Here is an 11,894-nt window from a genome sequence, read left to right as displayed (position 1 = left end):
CCTGTCACCTCTGGGTTTTCAGTTCACGACTCATTTACTTTAGTGTCAGCCCAGTAGCGTTCATGTTATGGATATTGAGCCTTAAAATTTTTTTTTTTAAGTTCTCCAAGGTACTAAGAGGCTTGAAAAATAATGTGCTAAAACACATAAAAATAAATCAAATTAAGGAGAGCTCTTGGATTGAGCCAAGAGCTGAATACTCCTAATCGCCACATTGCAGTGATGCGTCATTCTGGGAGTGATTTTGTTGGTGAGGTTTATTATAATCATGTTGCTGCCAGCGCTGTGCTATCTGCAGGTAATTGCTGGAGTCTGTTTATTTAAGGAGATGTATTAAGATGTCAGTGGCGCCCCGGGCATGAGATGGTGTGGTATAAATCTAACTAAAATATTTTTACAGTGAGTTTTCATGAAGTTATTTACCTAAAAAGCAACACACCAAAATAAAAGCAACAGCACAAAGACATCATTTTTTTATATCTAAATCTTTATTAGAACAAATCCCAAGAGCTGTAAAACAATAAGTAACAACAAATTTCATTAAATATTAAACATTTTAGTTATCAAAGATATTTAAACAATACATTCCCAATATTTCTGCACAGCAGAAGCAAACAGGTTTTAGAGCTCAGACTGTCATGTGCTCACATTAGTTTGGTTTTGGCAGGAAAATGATACAATCTCTGAAAGTCACATTAAAATGAAAAATGTGATAAGTGAAAATGACAGTTACTTCTCTCTCATGTCTCATCCTTTAAATTGCCTTTTTGTGATTTTACATGTACTTATTTGAGATAAATGCTTATGGACTCTTCTGTAACATATAGTAACAGACAATCAGTTTTTATATTAATAGTGCTAGTAATCTTAAACATGAAGCAGTTATATTCCAATAATCTGTATCAAAAGTTAGAAAATTAAGGGTCATTTATAAAACACTTCCAGAATAGTAAATAAGCAGTCTTAAAATGAAGCATCTACTTTACATTTGGGAACATAAAAATACATAAATAACATTGGTATAGCAGATATCTACTAACTTCCCTTTTCATTCTGTTTTAAATACCAAGGGCCCAATTCTACCCTCAATTATCTAAATACAATGGGCTATCTCTGAAGCTGAAGACAAAATAGGGCTCCATTTAGAGTTCAGCACCCTTTAAATCAGATTTAGAAAAGTTTACTAAAGCAAACCAAACAGCCTTAGATGATTTTCTTTTTGTAACAAAACCATTCTCTTTTACTTTCTTTTTTGGAGCATAAAATACTCATGATCTGACAACAGTAATAGGGAAATTGTGCATGCTGCAGTATTTAGCAAAAAGTGTCAAATGTATTTAAAATGCAGTTGATTTTATACCACTTCATTTCAACTAAGCTGAGTCTTGTTTTTCCTATCTAGCAATTCTATTTTGTGGTTTAAATTATGTGTGTAAACTTTAAATATAAGCTGGGTAATAATAATAGCCAGTAAGGCACTTTTGTCATAGAGGACACAGTTTTACAGGCTGGGTGAGTGGCAATAGTTTAAAGACCAAAGCTCTATACTACAATACAGAGACAATCTGTTAAGTCTAATAGTTTTTATGATCATTTATTTTTAGAAGGATATTTAAAGACCCTCTTTTTAGAATAAGCTTAATATGATGATTTCTGAAATCTTTTTACTGTCCTATACCAGAATATTCAGCAGGAAAACATTTCATATTTTAAATGCTTATATTTAAAAGAATACTCAACATCTTCAAAACATCCAAGCCATAGAATTAAAAGCTAAATACAACTTGAAAAAGAAACAAATCTCAGTATAAAAATGTTCACATCTTGGGTTTTATGTTTTTTAAACAGTTTCCTTACCAATTCTGATGGCTTTTCATAGAAGCTTTGGTATAAAACATGCAAATAAAAGCCAACAATTAATCTGTGTTGGGAAGACAATGCATCAAACCAGGACTAAATCAAACACGATTGGGTGGTTACAACATTGGGTATTTTCTAATGTCTCTTGGTTTCTACATTCTGCTTGTTCAAAATCTTCAACAGAGATTTATTCATATAATAGGGTCTTTCTGCAGAGCCATCATGTCTTTCTAAATCTTCCACTAGGAGGAAGAATGGCACAAGTTAAATGATCAAAGCAGTACAATAAGAAAAGTAATAGCACCACCTGCTGAACTCTTAATGTACAACGGCTCTCTTAGCTTTCTAGGTTTATTTCAATACTTGACATTTTGGCATTTCTTATACTGTAAACAGCTGGAATAATAATCAACCTTTTGTCACTATATGGGCCTGTCTCTACCCTTTGAAATCAATGGGAATTTTGCCACTGACTTCAGTGGTGTAGGATCAAAACCTATATAATAAACAATCTTAATATACCATACTTAGCCCAATATTCCACTTCCCTAAAGTGAGGAAGTACATAATAATTAAGTTTTATCTTCATGTTAAAGCAAACAGAGTAAAGAGCCAAATTCACTGGGATTGTGTAGGTTGTAAATTGGCAGAATTTGGCCCAAAGGATTAGTTAGGAATTATTATAATAATCAGGCTTAACCATTCTTAAAAAATAAAAGTATGATTTAATTTGCAAATTAATATTTGTATTAATTTCTGCCTACATTATTCCAAAATATTCAGTTCTCTTTTACCAATTTTAATTTTAAATAATTTTTAAAAGTATTTCAGCTGATTGACTGACTGCAGAATTTAAGCGATATTGCTTTGCATTTTCACAGTTCTCTTAAGTGTTTCATTTTAAAAAAATGGCTTTTAAATGCTCTTCTCAGAAACATTGTTCATTTATAGTCTAAATTAATTCTCACAAAATAGTAATGAATGGAGGAACTTTATATATATATCTATGGTATATAAACAATCAATTCAGTTTAAAACTTTTAGAAATTCTTCTAGCAAATGCATAGGTTTATTAAAAAACTTCTAATCATAGGACTATTACTACTATTTCTATTATGTCATATTAAACTCTATGGTTACATTCATATGGCAAAAAGCACATTGTACACAGAAATATGCTTTTTCAGTAGGGCATCCAGTAAAACTCTTCAATCCACTGCAGAACTATAGATGGCTCTGCTCAGTCTTTCTAGGTGCAAATTAATGAACTAATTACAGTACCACCCTATATTTCATTGGGGCCTGATCCAGAATTAGCAGACTTTTAGGTGATGGAATGACTGCACACAGCCCAAACAGTTCATTCTAGCCTAAATTTTCAAGAGAGACTTGCATTTTTGCTTCTGAGTTTTTCAATACCCAATTGGAGAAGCCTTGTAAAAGAGCCTGGTTTTCAAAGGGTGGGTGTTCACCATTTTCTGAAAGCCAGGCTCCTTTAAAGTGTCTCAAGATGGACACTCAAAAATCAAGGCCCTAAAACCGCTAGTCACTTTTGAAAGCATAGGCCATGTGATCAAGATCCTTCCATTTTCCAGGAGTTACTCCAAACATATGGGTGGAATAACTCACCTACAGTAAACTGATTCAACCTATGGCCAGTATTAATAAACAAAATTACTTAGGCATCATGGGAACTTCCTACTCCCCTCCATTCACCGAAGTGCAGGATTAATCTCTGTTGTATTATACCAACCCTTGTTTCTTGGTTGACCTTGGGAATGGAGCTATCCTCCAGAAAGCAAAGTATGGGCTCTTAAAAATTCTTTCCCATGTGACTCAACCTTCAGCCAATGGAAAGGAACCTGCCCGTGTTCTGATGCTGAGGTTCTCACTGAGCTCCAGGAGAGCTCAATTTCTGTAATATCAACAAAGCTGGATGATGTTGCCGCTTCTACTCTTGTTAAGTGGACTGCCATGGAATACTTAATTCAAAATTCTATAGCCCATGAAGGCTAGAATGTAGCCTCACTGGCTTTGGATCCTCGTGGGACGCTGGCCCACTGGGCCCCCTTAAACTTTAGAACAATTATTCTACATTAGTATTTAAATAGGTTAAAGTATTTTTAGCCCAATTCAGAAAAGTAACATCACCTTGAAAGGTAACCCATTCCTCCTATTTACAGTAATCATGTATTCTTTGTATTATTCTTCATAATCCTCAGATAAAACATAGGGCTGATCCTGTGAGCCCTGCACAAGTGGAACTGTCATTGACTTCAGCGGTAGTTCCATGCACTGAAGGCTTGCAGAATTGGGGTTTTAGGGCTTGCCTACACAGCACCAGATGGGTGTGGTTTATAAAACCCTCTAACGTGGTACACTCTAACTGCCCTGTGTAGACCCTGCTGGCGTGCTCTAAAAGGTAAAGTTTCCCTTAACATAGTCCTTTTAGAGTGCATCAGGGTCTACACAGGGCAGTTAGGGTGCAACACATTAAAACGCTTTACAAATCACACCCCTCTAGTGCGCTTTGCTGGCACCATGTACACAAGCCCTTAGTGTAATATTAACATGTATTACACCAATAGTATAAAGCTACTACTAGCCTTTGCATTTATAACCATGCAATTTTAATGATTTAAACATACACCAAACATTATGGGCCTGACTCCTTGGTCTAAATGGTTAGTGCTCTGCTTTACCAGGTGAGAGACTCAGATTTTATTTCTAGCCCTGGCCACTTACTCATGGGCTAACAGGAGCTGAGAGTCCCACAGAGACAATGCATTCAGCCCATGGAAGGAGGGAGGAAGCCCATCTAGGATGGACACAGGAAATAAGAATTCCTTGGCGCTTCTAGAGGGCCATGAAGACCTGCCTCCAAGGAAAATGGATACATTTCAGTTTTTCCTTTCCATACTTCAGGTGGAGCTCAACCTCAACATCATGTAGAATAAAATCACAGAACCCATTAGGCACAGGGGATACTAATACAAGGGCATCTCCCATTCACATCAGCTGAGAGCTATACATTTTTCATCTTGCACCAGATGGAAATAGAAAGTTTGTGGTTCCCACAAACCATGTTCTTAAAGTACAGTGGAACGCTCCTTCAATGGAGGTTAATGTTTAACCCAAATTCTGTTCTAAAAGGAGTTTTGTTATAAGAGATTTCACAAAAAAGAAGTTTTAGCTGTAGTCTACTCTGGCTACCTTCTTTGAGACTGAACCTGGGTGATACCCTCTCTCATTTATTAACATATACAATTTGTAATGGAGGTGATCTAAAGATCTATGTAGGGAACTATTAGTACATATATAATCACAGTTTAAAAAGCTGTCAACCAGCTTGTACAGTAAAAATACAACCATAGCACCATATTTACAAATTTAGTACCATCTGCTGGTTCGCTGGAGTCTCTTGATCTATTTTTATGGCTGATTAGGTTATAGTGTAGTGCTTTCAAAAATTGCCTGAATATCGTTTATAAAGATACACTTATAAAAAAGAAACGTTATCAAAACAGCTGTCATTTGAAACAGCAAGCTGTGTTACAAAAGTTATTAAAACACCATTAGCTATGGATAAAAAATGCTTCAAATTTATATTTTCCTTTTTCATAGGCACTCTATAAACTAAAATGTGGCCTTGTTTCACAGCTCTTAGTTTAAGCATTTCCCTATCTAGTTAGATGTTACCAAATTGCTAATTGATTTTAGATACAAGCAAAAAGAAAAAGAATCACCCATCAACCAGAAGCATCATTTACAGTTTTAACTTTTGCCTAGTTTATAAACATTCCACTTAAAAGTGACATTGTTTTGATTTTCAGCAATTTTTTAAAGTTATCCCATTGCCTTCTTAGGGCTTAGTTCCTTCTTTCCCAGAATTCGGTGCAGGCTAGCTGACATGTAGTACGGTTTTGCTGTGGATCCATCATTTCTTTCCAAATCTTCACCTGAATTTGCATCAGCAAAAGCAGCCAAAGCAGCAAGCAGCAGTGCAATTAAACAAAAAATGAACAAACAAACATAAAAGGGTAAAGAATTGAACAAGGGGAAAAGCAGAAAAAACAACGTTAGAAAATCTGATACCCGACAATTTAGCTGCACTGTTAAGTTGCTGGTGGACACTGGAAAAGCACCAAGTTCCACTTTTTTCCAAATCAGAGGAGGTTTTACATCAAAACAGACAAACGTCAGTGGAGGGCTACACTGACATTCTAAAGTTATGCACATCAATCCTTTTAATTCTTCCAGTTCTTTTGTTTAAAAATTGCACTGGAATTTTCAGAAGGGCTCAGCACACACAACTAGGGCCAGAACAGCCTGGTATTGTGGGTGTTTAGTTTTTGAAAATCTGGCCAAAAGTGTCATACAGGAAACTGCTGGGTTTTCAGCATTTTCGAAAATCTGTCCCTAAAAGGAAGCAGAGCTCTTTTGAAAATCTGACCCCATGAGTGCACAATGTTCTGCTCCCATAATACACAGCTGTACATGACATGGGAAGCAGAGTGGAATGTAAGTTTTGAATAATGGCATGGAGACTCAAGAGTTTTACCACACGAGGAAAGAAACTTACAAGAAAATATTACTTTTCCCATTAATTTTAATGCATTTCGCTTCTACCTTCCCTCTCCCCTAAAAGAGACAGTCAAACAGTGAATGAACTGGTGAAAACTAGGAGATATCTTCAGAGCTGTGACATGAGTTACTGATGATTATTAATATTATACCTCAGATTATAAAAGAATGAATGATTTGTATTCTTCTAAAGAATGCTCAAGACTGAAATGATTTGCTATGCCTCAATTGCACCAATAAACTATAATATTTTGCGTGTGTACAAGAACCTTTTCATGCAAGGATCCCAAAGCAGTTTGCAAAGAGAGAGTAACATTTACTGATAGGGAAAATGAGAACTTGAGCCTTGTGATCTGCATGGGGCTGCTTGTGTAGATCATTTTGCAGGATTCAGGCTAAATGTCACACAATGAGTCAGTGGCACAGCTCAAAATAAAAAAACGCATGTCTCCTGACACCTAATTCCCTACTCCAAGACAAACTGCCAGTGCATCTAAGTCTTGTGATCAAATGGAGAAGGAAACTGATTGATTCTTGTGAGCCTCTAAACTCCTCCCCTCTGATTCCTCTCTCACATCAGTGGATTACTCCTGATTTACACCGCTGTGAAAGGAGAAACAGGCCCATTGCAATAAATAAATACATATGGTTATTAAAGGTGGTAGGAGGAGGTAAGAAAATGGTTTTGATTTACTTTATTCTGTGTCACCCCCCGCATGCCAGTGTGCTCCAATTCCTGTGTCACTGCTGTTCTGGCCTGTTCCAAGGGAACAGAGGCTCCAGGCAGCAAGGGCTGAGCTTGGGGTCCACTTCACTGCTTTGCTTCTAACAATGGGGCTAGATTTCAGAGGAGTTAGAAAATTTACCCAAATGGAGGTGGGGGAGGAGATTAAGCCCTTAGTCATGCTTACCCGCCTCAAGGTCCCACTGCCACAATATGCACTTAGGAATCCTTGGCCATAGGGACTATTAGACTAGTTAGCAGGGTCAAATAATGCAGCCAGATGCAATGTTGACCAGTGCAATATACTCCTGCTCTGACCTGCCAGGACTGCTCCCATTATAGTAGAATCCAATCTTTATGTTTTAAATTTTATTAAGTCTGGCAAAAGGAATGAGTTCCCTTTAGCGAGCACACCTTGTTCTTATAATTAGGGTCTAAACTGAGACCAATTGATTTCTCTGGTAATTTGAGCATTCTCTGAACAAGAAGTCAAACATGCCCCTAAACTGCCTTCCTTTCAAGAGTCAGCAGCTGTTTGTTATGGGGTCACAAGGGACTGACAGTTTTAAAATGGTATTTTAAGGTAATTTCATGTTACGTCAGCATGAAGCTTTTGTTGTGGTTATTAGTATGAAACCACAAGGACAATGAGGTTATCAGCGACATAAAGCATTTGCTGGAGGAGAACACCTGAGTGCAAAGCCCAGTGGCATTAGTAAGATGTGTGAGTGAATTGTCGACACATCTAGTTACAAAACACCCAGAAGCAAAGTGTTAGTAAAAATTAGGAAACATTTAATAAACAAAAAGCCAGAGACCCCAGTGAGCCCCAGATATACTTCACTAGCTTGGCAAATAGCCTAATGAAGGCATATCTGATCACTGAGCTTTACAATCCCCTTGGTAGTAAAATTAAACCGCTTGTATTAAGAATAGCAGCAATTCCTTATTCCCACAATATGCCAGCATGTCACGTGAATTCTGTAAGGAAACAGACAAGATAGCTCTTTCCCTGCATGTCATCAGAAGAAAAGTGTCAATGAAAGAGGACTCAGTACTTACAAAAGCAGAGGAAAAGTGTATCAACACACATTGCATAGACACTGAAGAACCCATGTGCAATTAGGTAAGAGCCAATAATGACAGTCTGCAAAAAAACCCAAACACATACATTTGACACCATCATGGCAACATCACCTCAAAAAACAAGAACAAACAAGAACTTAGTCTGTTAAACCAGCAGGAAAGGATTTATTTACAGTTCCATAATTCTGCAGTAGTCTTGCTGCTGAGGCAAAAGATCACAGATTAAAGTCACCGTGTGATGACATACATCTGTTACCAATTTCTAAGATGTCAACTTGGAATCATGTTGTTCCCAGTGCAGGAAAACCCACAAAAGGGCTAAGAAACTCTGTTTCAGTTCATGGAGTTCTCTCAGATTGCCCATTCAAGAAAGAGGGCCCACCACCCAACCTGCAGATATCCCAAGATCTATGAGGGAATCCACAAGGAAATCATTTACATGGGAGCCAAGTGCCTTCTCTTTGCTCTGTAGACCTCCTCCCTTAGGAAGACCATTGGTTCCCCATCGTCTACCCCAGTGCTGTTTGTGGAGGTTTGTGCAGAGCTGGCCTGGAACCTAACTCTCCTGCACACAGAAGGTACAAAGTCCCTTGAGGCTCACTGCAGCACCATAATGGTACAAAGCTACCTGAACTGAGTCAGGGAGGGAAGGAGTTTGGCAGAGCTGGCTAGCCACAGGAGAGGATGCTGCGCATTGACAGGAAGGTGGAGTTGCTGTTGCCAGTGCTCCCCAAGAACTGACCCAGAGCTGCCCCTCAAAACTCCCCCAGCATCCTAAGAATGTAAACCGCATCCTTACCAAGAGGGGTACCCAGTAGTAATTTAATGTTGGTGTTTCTTGTGTGAACACTGGTATTCGGTGTGTGAAGAAAAAGAAGGCTAGGACACCTGTAAGAAGCACAGGGTACAGGCCATTAGTTATTCACACGAGTATCTGGGACTTCCACACTCATGAGGAATGGGTAAGACAGGCACAGCTGAAAACACACTCAGGCATCGTTTACACAAGAGGCTTTGAGCAATAAATCTCTAGATATTAATTATCCCTAGGATCTGTATTCTGACTAGAACAGAAATGGCATATAAATGCATCATCATAAAGATACTTGTGGGGCCAGAAAGACTTGAATCAATTGTTTTATTTCATGAGTCAGACTGGGTTTTATATCAAAACTAATAAATAAGAATATACGATACAATCAAATGCATGATAATAAAAAAGACCATCAGACTGATCTTGAAAAAAATAAATTAAAAGACATAAGTGAACAAAAGCCTGTGGCTTTAGCTTTCACCCCTTGGAGGAATATTTAACTATTTGAGATTAAAAATAGAAATGGCATAGCTACTGATAAATACACTTAATGATAAATCTAGAGCTACATACATTAATTCATCATCATATCTGTACCACACAGAACAGAAAAGACACGTTAATGAATTATCCTACAGAATGTATCCTTAAGGAGGAGGAAAACATGAATCAATTTAGCATTTCATGGCTCACATTTCAGAGACAGTTTCAAATCACATTTGCCTTCCCATTTTGAAAGTCAGTCTACAGTAATGACAAAAACATTACAGATTTGGTCTCAGTTCTAATTTTCATCTTCTGGTAAAAAAAATAATCCATTTAGGAATTTTTTTAAAAATACACAAAATATAAAAGATGGGCATCAATGAAATCATGTTTTGAAACTCTTGTGACAGTTTAAAAGGCCTGAAGGGGACACCGTCAACTTGAATTTTTAAAATGGACCAATTTTAAAAAAATGGTTTTCTGCTGCAGCACACTGAACAGTATATCCAGACTTTTATTAGTATGAAAGGAAAAACTGTAAAAATGTTAGGTTTTGTCTGCTCCCCTGCTTGTGTTTGGAAGGGTCTTTTGGACAGGCCTGAGTGCAACATCACAAAAGATGCTCAGGCCCACCTTGTCTCTCCTCCACTCCTCTTTCTCTCTGTGCATGCTGCTTGCTGACAGTTTGGTTTCAGTTACAGTGCTGCTGATAAATACCCTCTTGCATGATCTGGGGAAGGATGTGCACCTGTAACACACTGGGGATGGTACATTACAGGTTCCCCTCTCTGCCAGATCCACAGAGGATATGAGTCTGTTACAGTCCAAGGCAAACAACTTTAGTTCAAGGTGTAGAGACTTATGTTTTTAATTCTGGAGGTTCCCCAGTTCAATCCCCAGTGTGTCAACTAAGATGGCAGCCATCACACACCCGCACAAGAACAGTAGAAGTGACTACAAAAAATACTGTCAAATGCACAAAGTGAGATAAAAAAAGAGAGGGAAAACATGCTTCTTTGGGCTCAATCCTGTAATTCTTTGTTCAAGTGATTAGTGCTTATGGTATCAAGGTTTGCAAGAGCAAGTCCGTGATGTGTTGTCTGAACACACAAGTTTAGCATATTCCAGGCTAGTAGGGAATAAGAATCAACGTTACATTGAAATAACTGACTTACCTACACCACCAGCAACGAGAAGTTTCCCAAGGAACAACAAGAAATCTGTAACTTTGTCCAGCACCGCAACTCTATTCAACAGAGGACAAACGGTGTTTGAGCACCTCAAAACAGAACATCTCTAGTCTTTTCATATTCCATGAAATCCATGGAAAGTTGATGAAACTGGCTCAGAAAGGTCATTGTCTTGCACTGGTCCTTGGGCCAACAATATAACAATGCAAAAAATCAATATGGAGACAATACAGGAGGGTAGCATTTTAAATGCCAGTCTTTTGAGGGGCTAAGGACCTTTGACTCCTAACAAAATCAATGAGAGGTGAGAGCATTCAGCACATTGCTGAACAGGGCCACGCTACAGCAACTGCTGACAGCACTTGAAAGCTATTAATTGGGTGTTGCTCTTGTTGATAAAGACATTAGCATATTTCTCTATTTCAGCCTTTTCTTCAAAGCAGGATCATGGGCAGGCCAGCCCTAGCAGGTGAACTGAGCACCAAAACGTAGGAAACCCAGCATTTTTATGTGCTGTCAGTAAACTTTTGTCCATTTTATTCAGTCCTTGCTAGCCACATTGTCTCTGCTTTCAGAATGCACTGAAACCTCAAGGCTTTGTTGAGGTGTCTCAGCACAGCACAGCAGGGCAATCTCAAAGCAGGGAATCAGCCCCAGGTGAATGAATGTAAGGAGTCAGAAAAATTGACAGTAAGTCTGTATTGCTCAGTCTTCCTTGTAATCAGACTGAAAACAACAGGAAGGAAAGGAGGCCAGAATCGGGGCTTATTGCAGGGAGCCTCTGATCAAAATCCTGCCTGACTCATTGCATGGAAATGAGACTGGTATTGCAAGACACTTAACAACAATGAAGGCGATGTATATGGTAATGTAATGTACCAGCATGAAATCAACAATCAACAACCAAATTAAAGAAAACAAACCACATTAGCCTGTCAGAGTTAGGAATTATAACTAGAATATACAGAGTAGAAAATCCTATTTCAAAACAATACAAGATTTGCCTGGCTCCTAGCTATTGCTCTTGGTGATTAAGAGCAGTAGCATAAGGGACAGGAGTGGAAGCGATAGCTAGGGCTATGATTTTGTCATGGAGGTCATGGTAATCATGAATTTGAGTAAAGTCTATGAAATCTTGGAAATAGCTGTA

The 11,894-nt window shown here is 38.1% G+C and overlaps 1 protein-coding gene across 13 annotated transcripts in view; it reads right to left on the bottom strand.

Annotated features, from left to right (window-relative positions):
• Positions 1-466: 466 nt before the first annotated feature.
• The window catches only part of SLC44A5 (solute carrier family 44 member 5), a 183,419-nt gene continuing 171,991 nt past the window's right edge, over positions 467-11,894 (bottom strand). For 7 of the 13 annotated variants that reach the window (XM_073357319.2, XM_073357326.2, XM_073357321.2 and 4 more), the window contains 4 exons: positions 10,730-10,800; positions 9,054-9,142; positions 8,231-8,315; positions 3,057-5,819 (listed from right to left, as the gene is read on the bottom strand). In XM_073357319.2, coding sequence (XP_073213420.1) covers positions 5,707-5,819; positions 8,231-8,315; positions 9,054-9,142; positions 10,730-10,800 — 358 coding nt within the window. In that variant the 3' untranslated portion in view covers positions 3,057-5,706. The other 6 variants (XM_073357317.2, XM_073357318.2, XM_073357324.1 and 3 more) reach the window with 6 other exon arrangements.

This window comes from Lepidochelys kempii, chromosome 8 (genome assembly GCF_965140285.1).
Source record: "Lepidochelys kempii isolate rLepKem1 chromosome 8, rLepKem1.hap1, whole genome shotgun sequence".
NCBI classification, from domain to species: domain Eukaryota; kingdom Metazoa; phylum Chordata; order Testudines; family Cheloniidae; genus Lepidochelys; species Lepidochelys kempii.
The sequence above is the reverse complement of the archived record's forward strand: the minus strand, read 5'-3'. Positions and strand labels throughout refer to the sequence as shown.